We start from the raw sequence: 23,073 nt of genomic DNA, 5'->3' as shown, positions 1-23,073 counted from the left end.
TGTGGATCCAATTTCCACTCGTGGGGATCCATGAGGTTTCTGCTTAGTTCGTCTGCCAGAGTATTTATCTTTCCTGGCAGGAATTGTGCTTGCAGATGTACTTGGTAAGTCAATGCTGTGTTCCACAAAGTCATGGATGGTCTGCAAAGGGGGTAGGAATGTGTGCCCCCCTGCTTGTTTATGTACCACATGACTGTAGTATTGTCCATCTTTATAAGTAGTTGTCCTGGATGAAGTAGATCCTTGAAGGCTGTCAGGGCATTTTGAACAGCTAGCATCTCTTTTTGATTGATATGTAGATGCATTTGGATTGCAGACCACGTACCCTGAATACATCTTCCTGCCATGTGGGCCACCCAGGCATAATCTGATGCATCTGTTGTCAATGTCTGCATGGCTGGGGGTATAGTGAATGGCTGCCCCTTGTTGTGGTGACAGGCATTTGCCCACCATCGAAACTCCTGTTGCAGGCAGGGAATGAGTGTAATTATTGTTTCCAGGCTGTGGCAATGTTGAGTCCAAACACTTTTTAGATACCATTGTAGTTTCCTCATATGCAGTCTTGCATATGGAATTAGCAGAATGCAGGATGCCATGAAGCCCAAAGCCTGCAGAATTTTTCTTGCAGTTAACTGGTCTTTGTTGCCAACATTTTTGAAATAAGTAGTCAGTTGCCTTTGTCTGGCATGAGATAAGCCATCTGGGCAGTTGTATTTAAGCTTGCACCCAGGAATATTATCTCTTGAGAGGGTACCAGTTTTGATTTCTTTTCGTTTACTGTGTACCCTAGGCATGTTAATAATCTTTTTACAAATGCCAGATGCTGTAGTAGTATGTCCTTGTTTTCTGCTTGAATAAGTCAGTTGTCCAAGTAAGGATATATTTGTATTCCTCTCTGTCTGCAAAATGCAATTACTGGTGCCAGGCATTTTGTGAAGACCCTGGGCGCAGCAGATAAGCCAAAGGGCAGTGCAGAGAATTGGTAGTGCATTGAGCCAGCTATGAATCTGAGGTATCTTCTGCATGACTGTCTGACTGGGACATGCTGGTCTGCCTCTTTTAGGTCTAAAGTTACAAGCCAAGCCTTCTTGCCCAGCATGGGCAGAAGCTGCTGCATGGTTAACATTTTGAATTTTGGAATATCCAGGTATGTGTTTAGAATACATAGGTCCAGTACTGGCCTCCAGGCTTTGTCCTTTCTGGGCACCAAGAAAAGTCTTGAGTAAAATCTTTGTCCCTGCTCTTGCTGTGGTACTTGCTGAATGGCCCTCATTTCCATGAGGGATGAAACTTGCTTTTGTGCCTCTGCCCATTGATTTTTTTGGCAGGTCTGGCATACTGTTTTTCCTTGGCAGGGTGGGAAAGTGGAACCTGTAACCTTGTGACACTATGTCCAAGACCCATTTGTCCTGGGTGATTAGGTGCCAGTTTTGAGAAAAAAGTGCTAGTTTTTCCCCTAAAGGAGCTGCCAGAAGATAAGTGCTTGGCACTGGCAGGGGGAAGTCATTGGGACTGCTTTCTGTATGGCTGTGACTTGTCTTCTCCGCTTTTGAAGGTAGGAGCACCCCATTGTTTAGACCTGTATGAGCATTGGGGCTGGGATCTGCCTCTAGGGCATCTGTATCTGCCTCTTTGTGGCCTGTCTGACACTGGAAAGGACCAATTCTTTGTAGGCCAGTGTCTGCTAAATCTTGGAGGCTGTACCTGTAAGAAATCCTTGACTGTTTGCATACATTTGGCTTTGTCCTCCATTTTCTTCAACACCTCTTCTGCTTTAACATCAAACAAGGTATCATGCTGTAATGGAGCATCTAATAATTTTGCTTTAACATGAACAGGCAGATTCTGTTCCTTTAACCAAGCATGCCTCCTAATGACAGAACTCGTAACAGCGGCCCTGCAGGAGGCCTCCAAAGAATCAAAACCGCATTGTAAAGTATGCTTTCCAACTTGTTCAGCTGCATGCAATAAATCCTGCATTTCTTTATTTTCTGCACATTCAGAATTTGTCAACATTTTCTGTTTAAGCAGGGACATAATGTATTGCTGATATTTAAGCATATGAAACTGACAATTTAAAGCCCTTATAGCCAAGGTAGCAGAAGTGTAAATCTTTTTTCCCCATCTGTCCAGTGCCCTAGAATCTCTGTCAGAGTGGGTAGGGTTTTTTGCAGTGGAAGCCTTGATCCCCTTGGGACCCTGAGAAATAGTCTCTGGGTCAGCAGCAGGGTTTTTAAAAATAAATTTGTGGGAGTCTGGAACTCTGTAGTATCTGTCTGGCTTAACAGGAGCTGGAGGTAAGGAGTCAGGGGTCAGACTGGACTCTGAAAATACATCTAGAATGTCTAGCACAGGTGGGATAGCAAGGGGCCTGTGCTGAGGCAGTAAAAGAAAGTCTGAGCATTTTCTTAGATTCTGAATAATCTTGGCTCTCCCAGTGGAAATGCTCCCTCATGGTATGCAGTGTTTCCCCAAAAGAAGAATCCTCAGGAGGAGAAGCTGAGGGGATAGCTTCTTCAGCATCAGAATCCTCAATTAAGGAGGAAGAGAGTATTCCTGATCAGAAGAAGAATCAGATGAAATGGAAACCTAATCTGAAGATTCATATTCTATCTCTTGCCTTGGCCTCTTGTCAGGAGGGGGATGAGAACCCCTGATCAAAGTAATCACGTCTTCGGCCATTTTGAGCATCTGTTTTTTAGACATGGAGGCCTGTCCATGGGCCTGTTGTACTTGTTTCTTTGTCTTTAAAGCTGCTTTAGTCTTTGCCTTTGAAGCTGAAGTCGTTTTAACATATAATTGTGTAGGCCTGAAAACACCCTCAGAAGCCGATGCCTGCTCAGCGGCTCCGGACCCATCTGAGGGAATGGTTTCCAAAGGTCCAATACCTTGAGTTTCTGTAGGCCTGTTTGACTCCACATGGGAGTCGGTATCAGCCTGCGGCTCTAAAGTAGCGGTCGTCAGGGGCTGCGAAAGCGCCTCAATGAGAACTGGCGACTGGCCTAGAAGAAGCCTCGTCGTCTATTTTGGACCTCAGATGCCTGTCCTTTTCTTTGCGTTTTTTTGTAAACTCCGGTAGTCGGTTGTTCCGACGGCATTACATAACTAAATCTTCTGCCAAAGTAATGAAATGCAAAATCGTACCGACACTTAATAGTGCATTGGTTAAATCTAGCACAAAACCGACAACTAGCAATGTCATGGTCAAGGCCTAGGCAAGGAATGCAGTAAGAATGAAAATCCTTATGAGGTATTTGCTTCCCACAAGAAATACAATTATTAACTTTTTCTGACATCAGTCTAGAGCAAGAAAAAAGTTTCCCCAACAGGGTACTTAGCTTTTAATGAGGACTTCGGATCTGAAATTCGAACTTGAAAATCTCAGGAGTCGGCCGACTGGCACTTGCGAACTGCTTTTGCTTCTGGCACCGCGCGGCAAGAAAGACCGAAGAAAATGGCGTCAGCTGCATCTTTTATACCCCTGGCGCACTGACGTCAGGGAGGAGGCGAGAGCAACCGACGCCGGACCTAGACTTTGGAATTCGGGCCGACTGCAGGTAGCCTGCCAGCAGGATAACCCAATTGTAATGACTGCAATAGTGAAACACAATGAACATCATCGCTCAACAAGGATCGCTCCAGGCTGGTGCAGGAAGCAGTGAGGAGCCCTTCCAATTGGCTCAGGCTGCCTCAGGTGACTAGGACAGCCTGAGACTGAAAGTAAAAGACGAGTCAAATGTAAAAGTGCAACGGCACTAGCATGGGGAACCATTTTTTTTTTTGAGCATGACAAAAGGTAAGTAATTAACAGTGAAATGTGTGTGTGTCTGTTCGTGTTCTTGCATGTATGTACGTTATGTATGGGGATTGTGAGAGGAGATGCTTTCAATTGTCCCTGATTTTGCAAAGCATTTGTTAGACAATGAATCAGGTGGATTTGACTTTGCCTCAACATTGGCAAAATGTTTAATTTTGACTAGCAATAAAATACCTTTGAAAAGTTAATAGTTAATCCTGACTGAGTGCATACTTGTGTGTCACATTCCTGTAAAAGAAAAAATGATGGGTAGTGGTCTGATAGAATTTTTTACATTAATCCTGGAATCAGAATTGGTTCCTAACAATTGCAGAAAGTCAGAAAAATAATCTATTCTCATACATGACTTAGTTTTTATGTAAGTATACATACCTTTTATTGTACATAAGCACTTTTAAGTACAGGAAACAGTTTTCTCTAGATGTTTCCTGTTTTCTTTGAGTGTCATTTACATCTTGCTCTCATCTACATGTCTATTTTAGCATTTTGAAAGCTCAGATTTTATGTTTATGTATTTATTTTTATGGACCTGTAATAGATAGGTTCCCCAAATGTTTCCTGTTTCATTTGAGTGCTGCTTCCTTCTTGCTCACAACTGTATGTCTATTTTGGCATTTTGTAAACTCAGATTTTACTTTTTATAGACATGAAACAGATGCAGTTTTCTCTAAATGTTTCCTGTTTCATTTGAGTGTTGTTTCCTTCTGCCTTAGACCTGCATGCCTGTTTTGGATTTTTTCAAACTTAATATGCACGAAGAATTAATATAGCCACCTTTTGTAGCTCTAAATCTCTGCAACTTAATTTAGAAACCTAGCGTTTGTTAGTAGTTTTATGGCAATTTAATCTAATTTTTCACACTGTTTCATATTGGATCCAAAACAGATACATTCATTACTCCAGCATATGCAGACATATTTCTAGTAAAGAGGGTGCTTTTAACAAGTCTCCACTCAGGCAGGTAGAAAAGCTAAATAAATTCATAATAAACCCCTATGTCCCTATGTCAACCACTGGCTTGCCAACTGTCTCACAGGTAGGACACAGGAAATCAAAATAGAAGTTGCCTCTACAAAGAGACCAGTCACCACTGGATTCCTCCAGGGTTCTGTGCTGTGACCTCTCCTGTTTGGCATCTACTTTTCTGAAGTAAATGCCAATGCAAAGGGTGCTGGCTAACTTTGCAGATGATTCCAGAAGTCATTGAATACCCAGTGCCTTAGCCATCCTGTAGGAAGACTTGTCTCAAATAAATGATGCTAAAATTGTGGCCCGTGTCCTTTGGGAAAAGTCATCTATCCCAAGGAACTACCACATTAATGATACTCCGCTAAGAGCTGACTCAGTTCTTCAGGATTTGGGAATGTATGTGGACAGTGACCTAACTTTTGACTAACATGTGTCCGTTTTTGTAAGAATGTCCTTCTATATTGCACAGCTTATACACAAAGGGATTGTGTACATCTAGGGATGTCATTGCCCCCCCTTACTCAGCCTTCATTAGGCCAATCATTGAATATAATGCCCCCTTTGACACGTATCTATCCAGACATATGTAACAACTGGAATGCCCACAGAGACACCTTAGTAAAAGAATACAAGTCGTAAACAACATGTTCTACATGGACTGACCCAAAGCCCTGTTGCTCTACTTGGTATCCTACAGACTGCTAAGAGGTGAGCTGTGTCTGTCAAACAAGGCATCATCCAACCCATTACTGATGGATTTACTGCTCATCAGCAAGTCAAATGGAATCAGAAATACTGAGCCTTGGGATCTAAACCTCTAATGCAACATAAATAGAATGGTTTCTTGGGTGAGGTATAACCCACAGAGGATACCGCTGCTTTGGAACAGACTCCCCCAGCCACATAAAACAAAGTTCATCCCTATCCATATGCAACTGCAACCTGGATCTATGAATGCAAAACAGAAAATTCACCTCAGGGTTGCCTACGGTACTACTAATGGACAAATGCAGCTCCTAAATACTTTATCCCATGCTTGGGTCCCCTCAAATTACCTACTGTGTGACCCCAGTTATTCTCATTAAAGATCATATATAATTATCGACCATGGGATGGGTAAACAGCAATCTCTAACCAAATGGTATAGGTTAATTTGAGCAAAAAAAAGGGAAATTGGCTACGCTTAAAATGGCCTGCAAGGGCAGCTAGCCAAGTACTAACTTATGAACCTATGCTTTTACTTAAGGAGTATGGAAAAACTAGTGTCTCGATGGTTCCCATATCGTGTTTCTTTTTTTATAAAATATTTACAATTTACTTCCTCTAAAATTATTATGGTGTTGTCTTGGCTAGTTAGGATGTGTTAAAACACGGGGGAGGGAAACGAGTTAAAAAGAAAGCCAACCCTGCCCAAATTCAGTAATGCAAAGCTACTTATCACTTACATAAAATTAAATGACCACAAACTCCTTTGTATAATACTTCTATATATCCCTTGGAAACAATATATATCCAACCTCTGAAGACATCCTTAATTAGATCTCACACAATATTACCACTGAAACAGCCATCATATGTGATGTCAACATCAACTGAAGTAATTTCACTTCTAACTCTCCATCTAGCATCAACTTTTATGGCTATAAACAGCTCTTTATTTCTCCTACTCACTGTAACAAATCCCAGGACATTAGTCTCATTCCTGACTGGATTCTGGTCTCTGATCCTTTCAACTACACTGCATCAGGAACCATTTTTGAATTCCTTCATGATCACTTTCCTACATATGCTAATAGATGTACTACACAGCATGCTAAACAACAACTATACAAACATGCTCGTAATCTCTCAAAATTCAATCCTGAATCATTTTTAGTTACTCTAAACTCAGTTAACTGGACTATTCTAAAAACCTTGCCACTAGATGAGGTAATAGAAAGATTCAATTCATCTTTAAGCATCCTAAAGGGTCAGCCCTACTATGTAGGAAGAGTCAAATCTAACTTTGCTCCATAGCTTACTATCACAGTAGAAGTCTTATGCAAAACAGAGACAAGGCATGGAAACCGTGGGAGAAACTAAAACTCTACAGCACTTTAAGGAACTTCATAACCTTACCAAAAAGCAAGTCAGCATTGATAAGAAACAATACTGTTCTGATTTACAAAATAACCACATATATATAACCCCCCCCCCCCAAAAAAAATTCTGGTCATCCATTAAACAAATCTTACATAAATATCCTTACCTCTCGCACCAATAACTCTCCCTTAAAAACAGCCACCATGTTCAACTCTTACTTAATTGACAGTATAGTTGTTTTCATCAATGAATCCTTTCCTGACTCAAGTCTACTTCAGCTACTGATACCCCACTCTCACACTAAAACCAGTTGCCACCTTCTTCATAAAAAAATATTATCCAAACTTAAATCCTGCTCACTCTCTGCATCCAACCTTCCTGTAGAATACCTGAAAACTGCTAACACCATTGCATATCCAGGCTTCATGCTTATAAACAGGTTAATACAGGAATCCTATATTCCTGTTATCCGGAAAAATGCCAAATCATACCTCTCAACAAAAGTGGCTCTTCTACCAAGCTATCTAATTTCAGACCCACTGCCATCTTACCCCCCCCTCAGAAATTTTGGAAAAGAGCATTTATAAACAACTACTCCAGCATCTCTTAGAGGAAGAATTACTGATACTCAACATGGTTTTAAACTGCCCTCCTAACTTTTATGGATAACACAAATAAAGCCAGGGATAGAGGTAAACTCACATCTTCCTTATTCCTAGACTTATCAAATGCTTTCGACACTGCGTCTCATAAAAAAACTCCTACTACAATTGTCCACAATGAGTATCTCACAACCTACTCTTCAGTAGTTTAATAATTACTTGTCAGAATGGTTGGTACTAGGCTATCGGCCCTAAGGCCTATGCAAGCCTAGCCATAAAAATTCCCTGGAAATTTTTTCCCACAATATTTACTTCTCAGGGCCCCTGTCTAGCAGGACGACTGACATGATCCCCGGGGTGAATTCCCTATCTCCCATCCAATCATCAAGGTTCCTTTAGAAGAGGGCCAATGAGGCGCTCTGCTTGACATGTATGGGCAGTCTATTCCAGAGTATGGGGAGTCTCTGGGTCAGGAACCTATCCCTCCAGCATGTTTTGTTCATTGTGATAAGGTTTAGATCCCTGGAGCGTGTGGCTCTGAGGGATTGGGATTTCTTTAAGTGGAGCATGTCCAACAGCTCAGGGTTTGACATGGCCTTGTATGTTAAGCAGAGATCACCTCTGAGTAGACGATATGCCACAGAGTATAGCTGGAGTTTTTTTTAGATGGTCAGCATATGGCATCTGTTTTAGGCCTGTAATTCTTTTAGTGAGGTATTTCTGTGGCCTTTCCAGCTGTTGCAGATGTCTTGAGGTACATACCAAATGGGGCATTATACTCTATAATGGGTCTAATGAGGGTGAGTACAGTGGGACAATGACCTCCTTTATTATGGATGAAAAGCCCTTAGTGATGAGGTGGGCCACATAGAAGGATTTCCTGACTGTTGTGGCGATGTGGTTATCGAAATTGAGACCACTGTCCACTTGTGTCCCTAAGACTCATCACACTTTTGATGTTTAGTGTCCTGCCACCTATGTGGTAGTTCATGGGTACATGTTTTTTTCCAAAGGGGATAACTACACATTTCTTGGCATTAAGCTTGAGCCAATGGCTCTGGGACCAGACATCTGTTTCTGTAAGGCCCTTTTGCAGAATTTCCACATCATTTGGGGATTCAATAATGGCTCCCAGTTTGCAGTCATCTGCAAACTTTGTTAGCCAGAGTCCCTTAGTGTTGGCCTGTACTTCAGAGAAGTAGATGCCAAACAAGAGTGGTCACAGGACTGAACCCTGAGGTACTCCACTTGTCTGGAGCTGGATTTGGAGTCGGCTACTTTTACAGTCTGGGTTCTGTCAGTAAGCCAGTTGGCAACCCATCGAATGACATAGGGATTTATGCCCAGCTTACTAAGTTTATCTATGATTCCAGAGTGGGGGATGGTGTTGAAGGCCTTGGCGAGGTCCAGATAGGCTGTGTGGACTGTCTTACCCTCATCCACAGCTTTGGAGACCGATTTGAAGAAGTCAATCAGATTCAGGAGACAAGATCGGCCCTTTACAAACCCAAACTGGGTGGGGTCTAGTGTTTGAAGGTTGCCAATGTCTTTGTTTATAAGTTCCATGACAATGCGTTCCATGCCCTTGCAGATCAGGCTTGTCAGACTGATGGCACGGTAGTTCCCGGGATCCAAGGCGGATCCTCCCTTGTGGAGCGGGATAACTGTAGCTGTGCACCACTCAGTGGGCACGAAGCCTGAGGTGAGGCTATGATTAAACATGACACTTAGGTGGGGTGCCAGTTCATGTAGTACACAGCCTGGGATGTCATCTGGTCCCATGGATGCTGTATTCTTAGCTTTGGAGAGTGCTGTTTCTACCTGTGTGGCTGTGATTATCGGAATTTGGCAATCTTTTGGTATTGAGATGGGCCCTTTAGGGGGTGACGTTGATACTAAATCGATCTGCCAGGATATTGGCAATATCCTTGGGATCAGTATATTTAATGCCATTCTTGTAGCTCAGAGCAGATCTGAGCATTGCCATTTAGATTCTTGACATAACTATAGAATGCCTTGTGGTTGTCTTTGGAATCTTTGGCAATTTTATTTTCGTAACTAGCTTTTGAGGATTTTATGAGGGATCTCAGCTTCTTACTGAGGCTGGTGAGGGATTTTTTTGCATCCTGGGATTTTCCTCTTTTCTACAACAGTTTCTTCCTTTTGTTGTATAGTTTGTTTATATCAGGGGACCACCAGATTGGCTTCCTTTTTTGGAGAAGAGCATCTTGGTTCTATTTGGGATGGCACGATTTATGCACAAGTGGATGTGCTTGTACAGTGCCTTAGTGTAGGATTCTGCAGTCGAACTTCCAGATCCCGTCTGCGTGGGTGTTGTGAAGTTTGTCACTTCTGACTTCAGTAGCATGAAGTTGGCTTTGGAGAAGTTTTTTAAGGAGGTTTCCTTACTGGGGGGGGGGGGTGGGGGGTGGGATGTGGATGTTAAGGGTGATTTGCTTATGGTCAGACCTGACCAATAAGGGGGTGACCACTGGTGTGGAGCATTTATCTCCCATGTTGGTAATGACCAGGTCTAGGATATTGGAGCCCCTGGTGGGACAATGGATTAGTTGATCCAGGGCGTTGGAATTTATGAATTCCAAGAACCGTTGGGAAAAGGAGTTGGTACCCGAGTAGTTTTCCCAATTAATGGCCGGGTAGTTAAAATCACCCTGTATTATCAAACAGAATTCTACCCTTACACCTTACCTACCACCCATCATTAAATGTTTAACACAAGGCGTCTTTCATTGCTCCTCTTCTATTTGATATCTTTATAACCAATATTCATATTTCTACACAAGCATCTCTTGTACAGTATGCAAATAATTCCACCCTTATCTGTCAAATACAATCTAGAAAATTTAGAAAAAAGATTACACAACATGCCTTTCACCTACTGAAAATTCGCTTTACAACCACCAATTCCCTCTTAATCCAAAGAAAACCAAACTCCTTTTATTTTTCCCCAAATCACATTAAAATCACATCCATAAAAATAGGTCAACTGAAGTACTGCCCCATACAAAACTGCTGGGGGTTAAAATAGATGACAACCTCAAATATGACCTCCACATACAGAGCAATATTAAAAAAAAAAATCACAAAAAAATGGAAATGCTATATACAGCCCGAAAATTCCTTACTGCATCCAGCAGAGTCACACTTGCCACTACATACCTACTCCCCTCTCTATTATACGGTTCTTCCCATCTTGACTAACCTCTAGACCACCCTAAAATCTAAACTAGAACAGTGTTACAACAAGGTAGATTTGCAGCTCATACAGGTCACAGAACACATCAGAGTTCTGCACTAAAAACTCTAAATTGGCTAGAATTACCCCACCAACTAAATTATACCCTACTTCTTTTAACACACAAAATTATATTTAATCCCACTTCCTGTCCAGCTGCAAGTACAATTCTACACCACTATCTCCTAAATCATCATCTCTGACCTTCTGGTAAAAATCTACTTGACATGTGTAACCCTTACAAAAATTACAGTCAAAGTCTGTACTCACACTGTATAGCAAAACTCTAGAATACAATCCCTGCATCAAGCAGGGCAATATCTGACATTTACTTACTTAAGCTGCAACTACAATAATTCCTCTTTGACTCCTAGCTTTGCATTTGCTGCTGTCATGGCTAAAATGTCAGCTCCTTCTCCTCTAATACGTACATACAGCCTCTCTCTTTTTCCTTGCTTTTATTTCTCTTTCTCACTTCCCTTACTCTTAATCTTGGTTTTACTCATTATTTCTCCTGCCTCCCATATCTACTCCCCTTATTACCTCTAACAAATATGTTTCTCATGCTCCCCTTTCCTCCTTCTTATCCACTGTTTGAATTTTCCACTCTATTTGCTTTATGAGTGAGTAATGAATTCTCATACTTATACCATGTCAGAACACTTCAGTGCTACACAATATTGTAGTTATCTTGTTTTAATGAAGGTATACATGTATTATTCAAAATGTCATGTGTGTATTAATATCTGTAGTATTCTACTTACAGTATATTGTAATATGACATCAATTTTCACCTATACATATATATGTAAAACACGAAACAAACCACGACCAACCTGCAGTGAACCTTTTAATAACACAGTTTAAGCGCTTTTCGGCTTACAATAGTTAGCCTTCTTCAGAACAAATAAACATTGGTTTCAACATCCTTTTTAAAGTAAAAAAGGCACAAAATTCTAATGATTGATACCTAATTAAACAATTAAATATTAAAATTTAAAGATTTGACATTTAAAGTGCACGTGGATTGGTTTTCTCAGTTGAACTCAAACACCAAGTTTTACATAACAATAAATTATTTATTATACTGAATTAACTAAGATTAAATTAAAATACTGAACAATAAAAATATATAGGATAAACCTAGTATGAATCATCATATGAAAGTAAATGTGTATGAAAATGTATAAAAACCTATCTCTCCAAACTTTTAAGTTTCAAAAGGACACCAATTGAGAGGGCATCATTAAGGCCAGGGAACCTACCTGCATCTAATTTAACTTGCCATTTTAATTCTAATTCCAATAGTTTTTTTCTGTGAATAAAGATTCGTTTGTATGAGCTGAATAGCAACCTTGGATTTTTTACTACTGATATTCACGAACTTTACAGTACGTTTTGTTCCTTGGAAAATTTCCTTTTGAACCTTGGAGTCGCTGAACCTGTGTTTATATGCCATTAGGAAACAGCGTTATATGGTGACTGACTTTATCTTTTATTCTTTACTGACGCTGTTCCCGAGCTCCGTTTGCGTTCTGTGCTGTACCTGGTTATTTTGCTTTTTATATATTTTTATTGTTGAGTATTTTAATTTAATCTTCGTTAATTCAGTAATGTATTGTTATGTAAAACTTGGTGTTTGAGTTCAACTGAGAAAAACAATCCACGTGCACTTTAAATGTCAAATCTTTAAATTTTAATATTTAATTAGGTATCAATCATTAGAATTTTGCGCCTTTTTTACTTTAAAAAGGATGTTGAAACCAATGTTTATTTGTTCTGAAGAAGGCTAACTATTGTAAGCCGAAAAGCGCTTAAACTGTGTTATTAAAAGGTTCACTGCAGGTTGATCGTGGTTTGTTTCGTGTTTTGCAAGTTTGTTTTTGTGGAGTTTGCTTTATACATATATATGTATTGTGGATCAGTTGTGTGTATATGCCTTTAAGAAGCTATCCAAGGGCTTGCACAAGTGTATAACTAGTGAGCACTTGCAAATTAGACTGCCATTTTATAGTAAGCCGTTCAGATATAAGCATGCATGTATATAAGGTCTATCTGTTAGCCAGTCCATTAGTACTTTATGATGCTGCTATCCATCCTGCTGTGTTTCTATGTATTAAAGCATCTAAATGACATACCCCGCCTGCTTGACTTCTATGTGAAAGAGAGACAGACAAGCGGTATGGTGTCAGAAGTGGCATGTCTAAAGGGCATGAAATTAGAGGAGGCATAGCTAAAATGATTTAAGGCACTTGCTAGGAACTGTGGGAATATAACAAAGTGAATCATCCTTGAAATGCATAAAACTTTGCAAAACAGGTCAGAAATGAATTTCACATATTAAAACTTGCTCAGCATTATTTCTTTTTGTATAATATGAAATGGGGCATACAGAATGTTCTAAATGATACTTGCATAAATAGATATGTACGATACTGATAAAAATATTCAAATTACTACAGAAAATGTTTGAAGTAAAGTCTGGACTGCATAAAATAAATAACATAAGGAGAAACAACCACATTTTCACAAAGCATATATTTTTCGTATTAAGCAAAGATATCCGAGTTATCAGACGTGTATAAAAGTGTTTGCACAATGTTACAGTAAAGATATTTCGCAAAAGTATAGCCATTACAGACCATATTTCACTAAGTGCAGCCATTACAGGGCATATTTTGCAAAGTACAGTATTTCAAAGAGTTTACTGTGCATATGTTATTACAAGCTCAAAGCACAGTTTCTTCGTACATAATTACAAGGGTCATATTTTCAGTGTGTTTGGTATACTTTTTGGGCAAGGCAGATGGATTTCGAAAACCTAGTACACTTGTGTTTGACAGTAATATTGCTGAGAACTGGACAGTGTTTAAGCAAGAGTATGACATTTTCATACAGGCTGCATTTTCTGATAAAGATGACAGTTGTTGTTGTGTCTTTCGGCTTTTCCCGGTTAGGGGTTGCCACAGCGGAACTCCGGTCCGCTAATGATTGGTAGTAGATTTTTACGTGCCAAGTTGCCGGCCCTGACGCACAACCTTCAACGAAGGTACGCCCATTCACGCATGTCTCCACACAGAAGACGCTCTAGCTGAGAATCGAATAGGACAATGTCTTACTGCGAGGCGACAATGCTACTGCAGCACCACCACCGCCTGATAAAGACGACAGTACAAAGGCATTTATTCTACTTAATTTAGCTGGGTCAGAAGCCATAGAAAGTGAATGTTCATTTCTGTATGCACCTGCTATCCATGCTGAAGAGGGGGAAAGCCGTCATTTTGTTGTACAGGCTGAGTTAAGGGAGTATCCTGAGTGCTTAAAAGAAAATTTAGAGAAATGTGTAACCCTCAGACAAATGTTACAATGGAAAGGCACTTATTTTTCACAAGGGATCAAAAGCCTGGTGAAAATTTTGCAGCATATATAACTGACCTGAGAAACAACGCTAAAACATGCAGATTTGGTGATTTAAGGGATGAGGTGATAAAGGACAGACTTGTTTGTGGTATAAAAGATGATGATGTGAGAAAGATTTGCTTAGTGACAGTGATTTAACTTTGAATAAGGTCATTGACATTTGTCATATATATGAGCTCAGAGAAAAGCACACAAAAAATGCTTACAAATCAGAGCAGCTCTAGAAGGCACAGTGATAAAGCTTATGTTGATAGTATGCAGCACGTTATTAAAAGAAACAGGCCCAAGCACATGACAACTGTAGTCCCTGCAGCAGTCACTAGTAAACCCCAGAGCTTTCTAGCAAATTGCAGAGTTTTCAGTCTCAGTGAAGCATAAGAGTGAGTCAGCAAACTCAAAACATGGGCCCCAACCTGGTTTCATTACCAACTATTACAATTGTGGTGGAAGTCAGGAATCTAGAAAAGAAAAGTGTTTAGCTTTTGGTCAGCAATGCCACAAATGCAATAAATGGAATTATTTTAAAAGGTTTTGTAAATCAAAAGGTCCACATTCTTTTACTAAAAGGGAACATTTTAAGAACCAAATTGATCAATTAGAGACCTTACTCTTTATGTGGATGGTGTGTCAGTGCTTTACTTATTTATTTCTATTTGTTGACCGGGAGTGTCCAACTGGACGTAGGTCCATTTTCAGTGGAGGCCCGGGGAGAAAAGCTCCACAGTTAAAATAAACAGACAGTAGTTACATTGGCTTACATAGCGATTAACAATTTACATAGCAATTACTTACAACATATTTAGAGATGAAGAACATAGTACATCAGTAGACAACTAGAATCTTTATCTGTGAAGTACATAACAGACATTAACAAATGTTAAAATAAGAAGTTCCTGCTGTATAAGTACTAGGCTTATGAGAATCTGAGCTTGCTATAATCAAGGTAGTTAGTGGAGTGGAAAGAAAGGTAGTGGTTGGATGGGGTGGGTGATATTAGAGTGGGAGTTGCAAGGGCATAGCCAGCATGTTTTTAGGTGCGCTTTTAGTAAAGTTTTGAAGTGGGTGGATGATGGTACGATGGTAATTGTGGGTGGGAGGGAGTTCCATAATTTGGCTATGGTGCAAGAGAATAGTGCTTCACCAGCAGAGTTATTGGCTTTAGTGATCTGCAAGTGATTTGTGTTGCTGGATCTTAGTGGTCTGGTGGTGCGATAGGGTTGGAGTAGATTCTGGTGGGATGGGACATTTAGTGGATGGTTTACTAGTTTGTGGGCGAGTGAGAGTTGATACCATTGAAGGAGGTGAGGGAGTTCAAGCCAGCCCAGTTCAGCAAGTGAGAGACAGTGGTGACTACGGTAGGATGCCCCTGTGGTGAATTTGGCAATTTTGTTGTAGCAGGTCTCTAGCTTGTTTAGATCGCATTGCCTTAGGTTGGTATATATTGGAGAGGCATAAAGTAGGGTGGAGATAAGGTGGGAATTTGCTATTGAAATCTTTGCTGCTTTGGTGAGAAGATGCTTATTTCTGTATAATGCTCCTAGTTTTTTGTGGACTTTTTTTATGGTCATGGATATGTGAATGTCATATTTTAGTTTATTGTCTATTTCCATTCCTAGCAATTTGGTGTGTTCAGTTGGGTATATAGTGGTGTTGTCTTTTGCTGTGATGTTAAAGTGAGAGTTGTTTTGAGTATGTTTGGTGGGTTGGAAGATGAGTAGTTTAGTTTTGCTTGGGTTGAGTATTAATTGGGCATCGGATAACCAAGTTTCAACAGAGGAAAAGGCTTCCTGTGTGACTTTTTGCAGTTTGGGTAGGGACTGGGCTGAGCAGATGATGGTCGAGTCATCTGCGTATTGTATGAGTGTGCCATGTGTGGGGGCAGAGGCTAGATTATTTGTGAAAACAGAGAAGAGTACGGGTCCAATGATGGATCCTTGGGGAACCCCTATGGAGACAGGTAGTTGGGGAGATATGTCATTCTGCCATACAACGGATTGTTGGCGGTCAGACAGGTAACTCTGAAACCAGTTGGTGACAGACTGTGAGAAGGATAGGTTATTGAGGACAGAGATAAGTTGTTTGTGTGGGACCATGTCAAATGCTTTAGATAGGTCTAGGAAAGTAGCAGAGGAGAGATAGCCATTGTTTTTATGCTGAAGGATAGTGTTAGTAAAAGAGAGTAAGGCAGTGGTGGTGCTATGGTTTGGTCGGAAACCATGCTGAGTATTGGAAAGGAGGTTGTTAGTAAGGAGGTAGTGCAAGACCTGAGAGTGTATGCATCTCTCTAGTATTTTGGAGAGTGGAGAGAGAATAGCTATGGGGCGGTAATTGGTTAGTTCTGTGGAGGGTCCGCTTTTGTGGAGGGGAATTATATGCGATACTTTCCACAGTGTGGGAACATAACTTTCTGACAGAGATCGGTTAATCAAGATGGATACTGGGTAGGCCAGAGCATCAACTGCGATTTGTAGGTATTCACTTGGGAGGTTGTCTGCTGCTAATTTGGTGGGTTTAAGTTTAAGAGTTTTTTTTATGTTGGAGGTAGGTACAGGAGAAAAAGAGAAGGCAGTGGGGAGATTAGTAGTTGAAGGTGTGGGTTGGACGGGAGGGGGATGTGTTTTTTAGCTAGTGATAGTATGGTTTGTGTGAAGTGTGTGTTGAATGAGGTAGCAATATTTTCTGAGGAGTGAGGGATGTTAGGAGGAGGGGTACTGACTTTACCTGGGTGGAGGATGGAGTTTATGGAGGACCAGAATTGTTTGGGGCTGTGTTCGGAGGAGTCTAGGGCAGACTGGTAGTATTGGAATCTGTCCTGTTTTATTAGCTTTTTGACTCTATTGCGTAGTTCTAGGAATTTGTCTAGTTGAGGGGGGTCTTGGTTTTGCGCCAGTGCTCCCAGGCTTTATCCCTGTTTTTCATTTCTGACTCAGTGGTTTTCTGTAGTCATGGGGAGGGTTGTGCTTTGATTCTGGAAATGCTTATGGCTGTAGCCATGGGGAGGGTTGTGCTTTGATTCTGGAAAGTCTTATGGGGGCATGGTAATTAAGGATGCTCAGGAAGGTAGTATTAAAAAATGCAACTGCGTCATCAAGACTGAGGTACTTTAGAGGATGCCAGTTACATTCTTTGAGGGATGAGATGAATGTGAGTGGGTTAAAGTTTATTTTTTACGTATCTGACGGTAGACGACAGGTTTAGCTTGGTATAGGTATTTTTTCAGTAGGAATGTTGGGGAGTGATCACTGAGGCTATCTGATAAGCAGCCTGTTATATATGACTGGGGGCTCTTACTGACTAGTATCCTATCCAGGGTAGTGGTTAATGCAGCAGATTTAAGGGCAATGAATGAAGCATTTTGTACTGTTCGGATAAATGGCAAACCCATAGAGCTCAAAGCTGATACAGGTTCCAAGTGCACTATTATGTCAGCAGAAACATTTGCTAAAGTATGTCATGGTGAAAGGCTTGACGTGGCAAGGTGTGCAAAGCTTGTTGGTGATAGAGGTGAAGAAATTCAAAATGAAGGTTCAGTAGTGCTTTCATGTTACTCAGCTGGCAGAAGCTACGACTTGTTATTTTATGTGGTCAAGAGGCAATTTCAGTCATTATTAGGGCTCAGAGACACTTTGAAAATGGGACTGCTTTCATTTAATAAGGAAGTCCACCATGTTAGCTTAAAAGAGCACCACTCTAATTTTGCCCAGTACATTTTTTCTACCTATGCTGATCTTTACGAAGACAAACTAGGCAAACTTCCAGTTGTGTACTCCAGTAAGTTAGACCCGGAGGCCAGTCCAGTTATCAGGCCAGCATGAAGAGTTCCAACAGCCATACAGGACAGACTCAAAGCAGAGTTAGATAAAATGGTGCAACAAGGTGTGATTTGTCCAGTTGAAACTCCAGCTGAATGGGTATCTTCCATGGTGGTAGCTCATAAGAAAAGCTCAGATGACATCAGAATATGTACTGACCCACGAGATTTGAACACAGCATTGAAAAGACCTCATCATCCAATGCGCACAGTTGAAGTCGCAGCCTTGATGCCAAATGCCACTATTTTTTCTGTCTTAAATGCAAAGAGTTCATTTTGGCAAATTCAGCTTGACAAGAAATCATCATTGCTAACTGCTTTCAGTACTCAATTTTGGAGGTACAGATTTATGAAAATGCCATTTGGGATAAATTCTGCAAGTGAAGTCTTTCACTGTGCAACGGAACTAATTTTTTCTGGGTATTCTTGTGCTATTATAGTAGAAGACATATTAGTAAGAGGTTATGATGAAGCAGAGCATAACAGAAACCTCTGAAAAGTTCTAGAAAGGGCACATCAAGTGAATATTGAGCTCAACCCACAGAAATGCAAATTCAGGCTGCAAGAAGTTGCTTATGTTGGTCATTTATTTATGAGTACAGGCCTTCGACCAGACCCTTCAAAACAAACAGACATTCTTGCGATGCCAGCTTCACACAATGTTCAAGCTCTGCAATGTTTTCTTGGCATTGTCAACAACCTAGGCAAGTTCATTTCAGACTTGAGCCAACTGTCAGCACCACTCAGACAGCAGACACATAAAGATGTATCCTGGTCTTGGTTAGGGCAACACCAAAAAGCATATGACTTCCTGAAACAGAGAATTACTAGTCCACCAACTCTCAGATACTATGATGTTCACAAGCCAGTTACACTTTCCTGTGATGCTTCAAAATTTGGTCTTGGTGCAGTCATTCTACAAAAGGATCAACCTGTTGCCTACGATTGAGAATTCTTACCCAAACTGAGATGTAGTATGCCCAGATTGAGAAAGAGCTTTTGGTAATTGTGTTTGCATGTTCGAAGTTCCTTGATTATGTTTATGGTACACCTATCAAGATCAAAACAGACCACCAACCTCTAGTTACTATCTTGAGAAAGCGTATGCATTCAGCTCCAGAGCAACATATGATGCTGAGACTGCAAAAATATAATTTCAATCTTGTCTGCAAGAAAGGCAAACTTCTTTATCTTGCTGATACATTATCCAGATCACCCAGAAACAGCACAGTACGGCATAAGAATGAAAACCTTGATTCTGAAGTCATGGAAGTGAGAAATATTTCTTCCACATCTTGATGAGTTGAGAGATCATACAGTCACAGATCCAGTTTTACAAAGGCTCAACCACTTTATCAATCAAGGGTGGCTGTCAAAGCAATCTAGTTTACCTCAAGTAGTGCAACCTTATTTTCCATACACAGATGAGATTTTGGCTGACAAAGATATCATTATGAAAGGTCCGAAAGTAATTGTTCAAGTCCTTGCAACAAGAGTACATTACTATCTTGCATTGTGGTCGCCCAGGAACTGAATCTACCAAAAGAAGGGCAAGAAGACTAGTATTTAGGCCTTCTATGTCACAAGACATTGACAGACCACTTTTATCTTGTTCAGTGTTTAATAGTACAATACCGCATCAACAGAAGGAACCACTTCAGCTAAACCAGATTTCCGGACTACCATGTACGAGTTCACACAAAGTTATTTCTGACAATGGCATGCAATTTACAAGCCAACAGTTCAAAATATTTGCCGAAGAATGGGACTTTTATTCATGTCACCATTAGCAGAGAGTACCCACAGTCAAATGGTTTGGCAGAACGTGCAGTTCAAAGTGCAAAACTGTTACTAGAGAAGTCAAAAAGAGATAATAGTAATGTTTTCCAGAATCTCTTGAATCTCAGAAATGTTCCTCATGATAAACATCTTTGTTCACCTGCTCAGGGACTTCTGTCGAGACAAACCAAAACCACATTACCAATTAGTAGTCAATTGTTGATTCCATGTGTCAAGAATAACAGATCAGTGAAAGCACATCTGTTGAAGAAACGCCTAACCCAGAAAGTCCTACTATGACAAAAAGAGCAAACTGCTCAATCCATTACGAGAAGGAGAAGTGGTAAGGATGCAAACATCCAAAGGTTATGATCAGATTGGTGTTGTGAAGAATATTTGCCTAGAGCCGAGGTCATACATTGTGGAATCACAAGGAGCAATCTTTAGGTGGCATCGGAAACATTTGAGACTGGTACTTCAGCCTATACCACAGCATATAGCCTGTGAGAAAGACTCCTTATCTCAGAGTGAGTTGTCCGGTGTTCCAATTCCAGAGGAAGTTCCAGAGGACATTCCCATTCCTGTGATGAATCCAGAAGTTCCTGATACCAGCTGTGCACCGCAGACTGTCCCTGTTGTTAAATTTGGTCCAGACTGTTATGTTACGAGATATGGTTGCATCTCTAAACCCTGTAGCAGATATGAAGAAACTTGGACATGAACACTGTGTTTTGTTTCTAATGTATATAGTGATGCATGTCTAACTCTGACATTGTTTTTACAAAGGGCACTCTTTTTAAGAGGCAGGATGTATATCCATATATGTGTCTCTCTCTGTCTCTCTCTGTGTCTCTCTGTGTCTCTCTGTGTCTCTCTGTGTCTCTGTGTCTGTGTTTATACCTTTAAGAAGCTATCCAAGGGCTTGCACAAGTGTATAAATACTGAGCATGTGCAAACTAGACTATCATTTTGTAGTAAGCCGTTGCAATGTAAGCATACATGTATGTAAGGTCTGTTAGCCAGTTCGTTTGTATTTTATGATGCTGCTATCCATCCTGATGTGTTTCAATATATAAAAACATCTAAATGAAATATCTGCCTGCTTGTCTTCTATGTGAGAGAGTGAGAGAGAGAAAAAGAGAGAGACGAGCGACATGTATTTTCTGCTCTTTTTATTTGTGGAGTTTTTCTCCCTGAGTCTCCAGTGAAAATGGACAACATTATCCACTCAGATTTTCATGGTAAACAAAGTTCAATAAATAAATAAAGCCAGTGTGGAAAAACAAGAAATAAGTAATCTTTCAAGATGGTGCAAGGCCAGGATGAGGGGAAACAGGAGAGGGGCCTCAGCACTGGGAAGGTGTAGTGGAGAAATAGAATGCATTAGCAGGCCTACTTAGTCCCTTTTATAGGGGCCCATTTCACCTAACGCTGGGCTTGTTAATTGCAGTCATGTGACACACATATATATATAGTTGTTAAGGATGATATAATGAGTGTGTACTGAAGTAGTCTGTGGATGAGTGTGAATTACCTCATTTGTTGTTTGGTCTCAAACAATGGCCACTGATAATAGAGCCCACTCTGTTCTAGTTAGTCCCATCCAGTAAGTTGCCTCTTGCAGCCCCCCTTGCTTTGAGATCAGCAGCCAATGCATTAGCTGTATACATGTATGTACTTACAAGCAATGTGACTAACTTAGACTGCAATTTGTTTTATTCTACATTTGCCTTTTAAAAATAACTTCCAATAAAAGTCAAACAGCAATGACAATCATGCTAGTCTACAATACTCACAGACCTCCTGTGTCAAATGACATGCTTCCTTTGTACAGAAGGCTTCAATGGAATATATTTACTAATGCAACTAAACACTGTAAGTAGTCTTTACCTTTATAAATTACCTCAGCTGCTGAATGTCGCCACCTAGGGGAAGGTTTTTTCCCACTGCAGTCAACTGCCTCAGCCGAAATTTCTATACTAGATGGGTCACTGCTGGTCAGGTTATTAAACTCACAGCACAGAACCTCCTGGAAAGCACACAGTGGAGATGATCGACCCCCAATAACTATGCACCTTTGGTCAGACAGCATGGTCATACTATGAAACATTCGCTCACCTGGAAATCAATAAAAAAGGAAAGTTAAAACTGCACTGGAAGTCAAAAGAAAGGGCAATTAACAATTTTAATCTGAACAACGAAAAAAAAAGAAGTTATGTACTCACCATAATGTTGGAAGTCCATCTCACCCTTCATTTTTACATATGGGTTCGGAGCCGATCTTCGGCTCCGACTAGGCAGATTTTCAAGCTGGAAGACTTCTGGTTGGCTCGTGACTAAGCAGGTATCCCATGATGCACCAGTACAATCCCCAGATCTCGTTTGCCACGTCGATGAGTTCGGATGTGCTTCTCTTGGCTCTGGCTAAGTCTTTTCAAATTCTTTACATTCATATCAGATTTTGCATTTTAGGGTTATTATCTTATAGGCAGTTGCCTTGTTGGTCATTGTTGACTAAATTTAGTGAACTAGTTTATTAGTAGTTTTAGTAGTTTATTGGTATGCTGTGTGCCAGTTAGTTAGGTGCCTTTGCACTTTGACTAAGTAGAAGTGTTAGTTGTGGCGGGTTTTTTTTTTTTTTTTTGTTTCTGCTACTAATCAACAAGGGCTCCTGTTGTTGTATCTGTATTATTCGGACTTTTTTTTTTGGTTCCCTTTGACTGTTATTCTTTATTCTATAACATTGTTGTTTTTGGCGGGGACCCGCTTGTGATATTCTAGGATTGCTGTTGCTAGTTTTTCTGCCTATTATTAGGCTTACAGAGAATTGTATTTTTTTTTTTTTTGGTATCTACAGTTCTTACCTGTGTGATTGAACTCTGTGTGTGTGTTTTAATAACTTGGTCTGTTTGAGTTATAAGACCTAGTTTTCTTTTCTGTTACATCGGGCTAGGCCCGTTTAACTTAGAGGACCTACTCCTCGTGCAACCTTTCTGAAGGGCTAGGCCCACTTTAGTTAGAGGACCTAGTCCTCATATCTCTCTCTCTCTTTCTGTTTTTTTTTTGTGTGTGTGTGTGTGTGTGTGTGTGTGTGTGTGTGTGTGTGTGTGTGTGTGTGTGTCTGTACAATGTCTAAGGATAGTAAGGAGGATAAACCCTCTGGGTTCAAAAAGTGCATGAAATGCACCCAGAAAATGTCATTAACGGATGGCCACAGCAGCTGTGTCTACTGCTTGGGGGCCATCCACTTGCAGGAATATGCTTGTTCTGTCATGCTTTGTCTCCTAGAGTGTTGCAGGAGAGAAAGAACAAGCTGATACTCAAGGGTATTCTGAAA

The 23,073-nt window shown here is 40.5% G+C and overlaps 1 protein-coding gene across 1 annotated transcript in view; it reads right to left on the bottom strand.

Moving 5' to 3' along the window:
• LCMT2 (leucine carboxyl methyltransferase 2) overlaps nucleotides 1–23,073 on the bottom strand; it is an 859,935-nt gene that overhangs the window by 236,438 nt on the left and 600,424 nt on the right. The window contains exon 10 of the mRNA XM_044060683.1: nucleotides 21,627–21,854. Within this exon, the coding sequence (XP_043916618.1) occupies nucleotides 21,627–21,854 (228 nt within the window). The remainder of the gene's footprint in view (nucleotides 1–21,626; nucleotides 21,855–23,073) is intronic.

The sequence above is a fragment of the Protopterus annectens genome, chromosome 2.part0 (genome assembly GCF_019279795.1).
Source record: "Protopterus annectens isolate FY-2018-M chromosome 2.part0, PAN1.0, whole genome shotgun sequence".
Classification (NCBI taxonomy): domain Eukaryota; kingdom Metazoa; phylum Chordata; order Ceratodontiformes; family Protopteridae; genus Protopterus; species Protopterus annectens.
The sequence above is the reverse complement of the archived record's forward strand: the minus strand, read 5'-3'. Positions and strand labels throughout refer to the sequence as shown.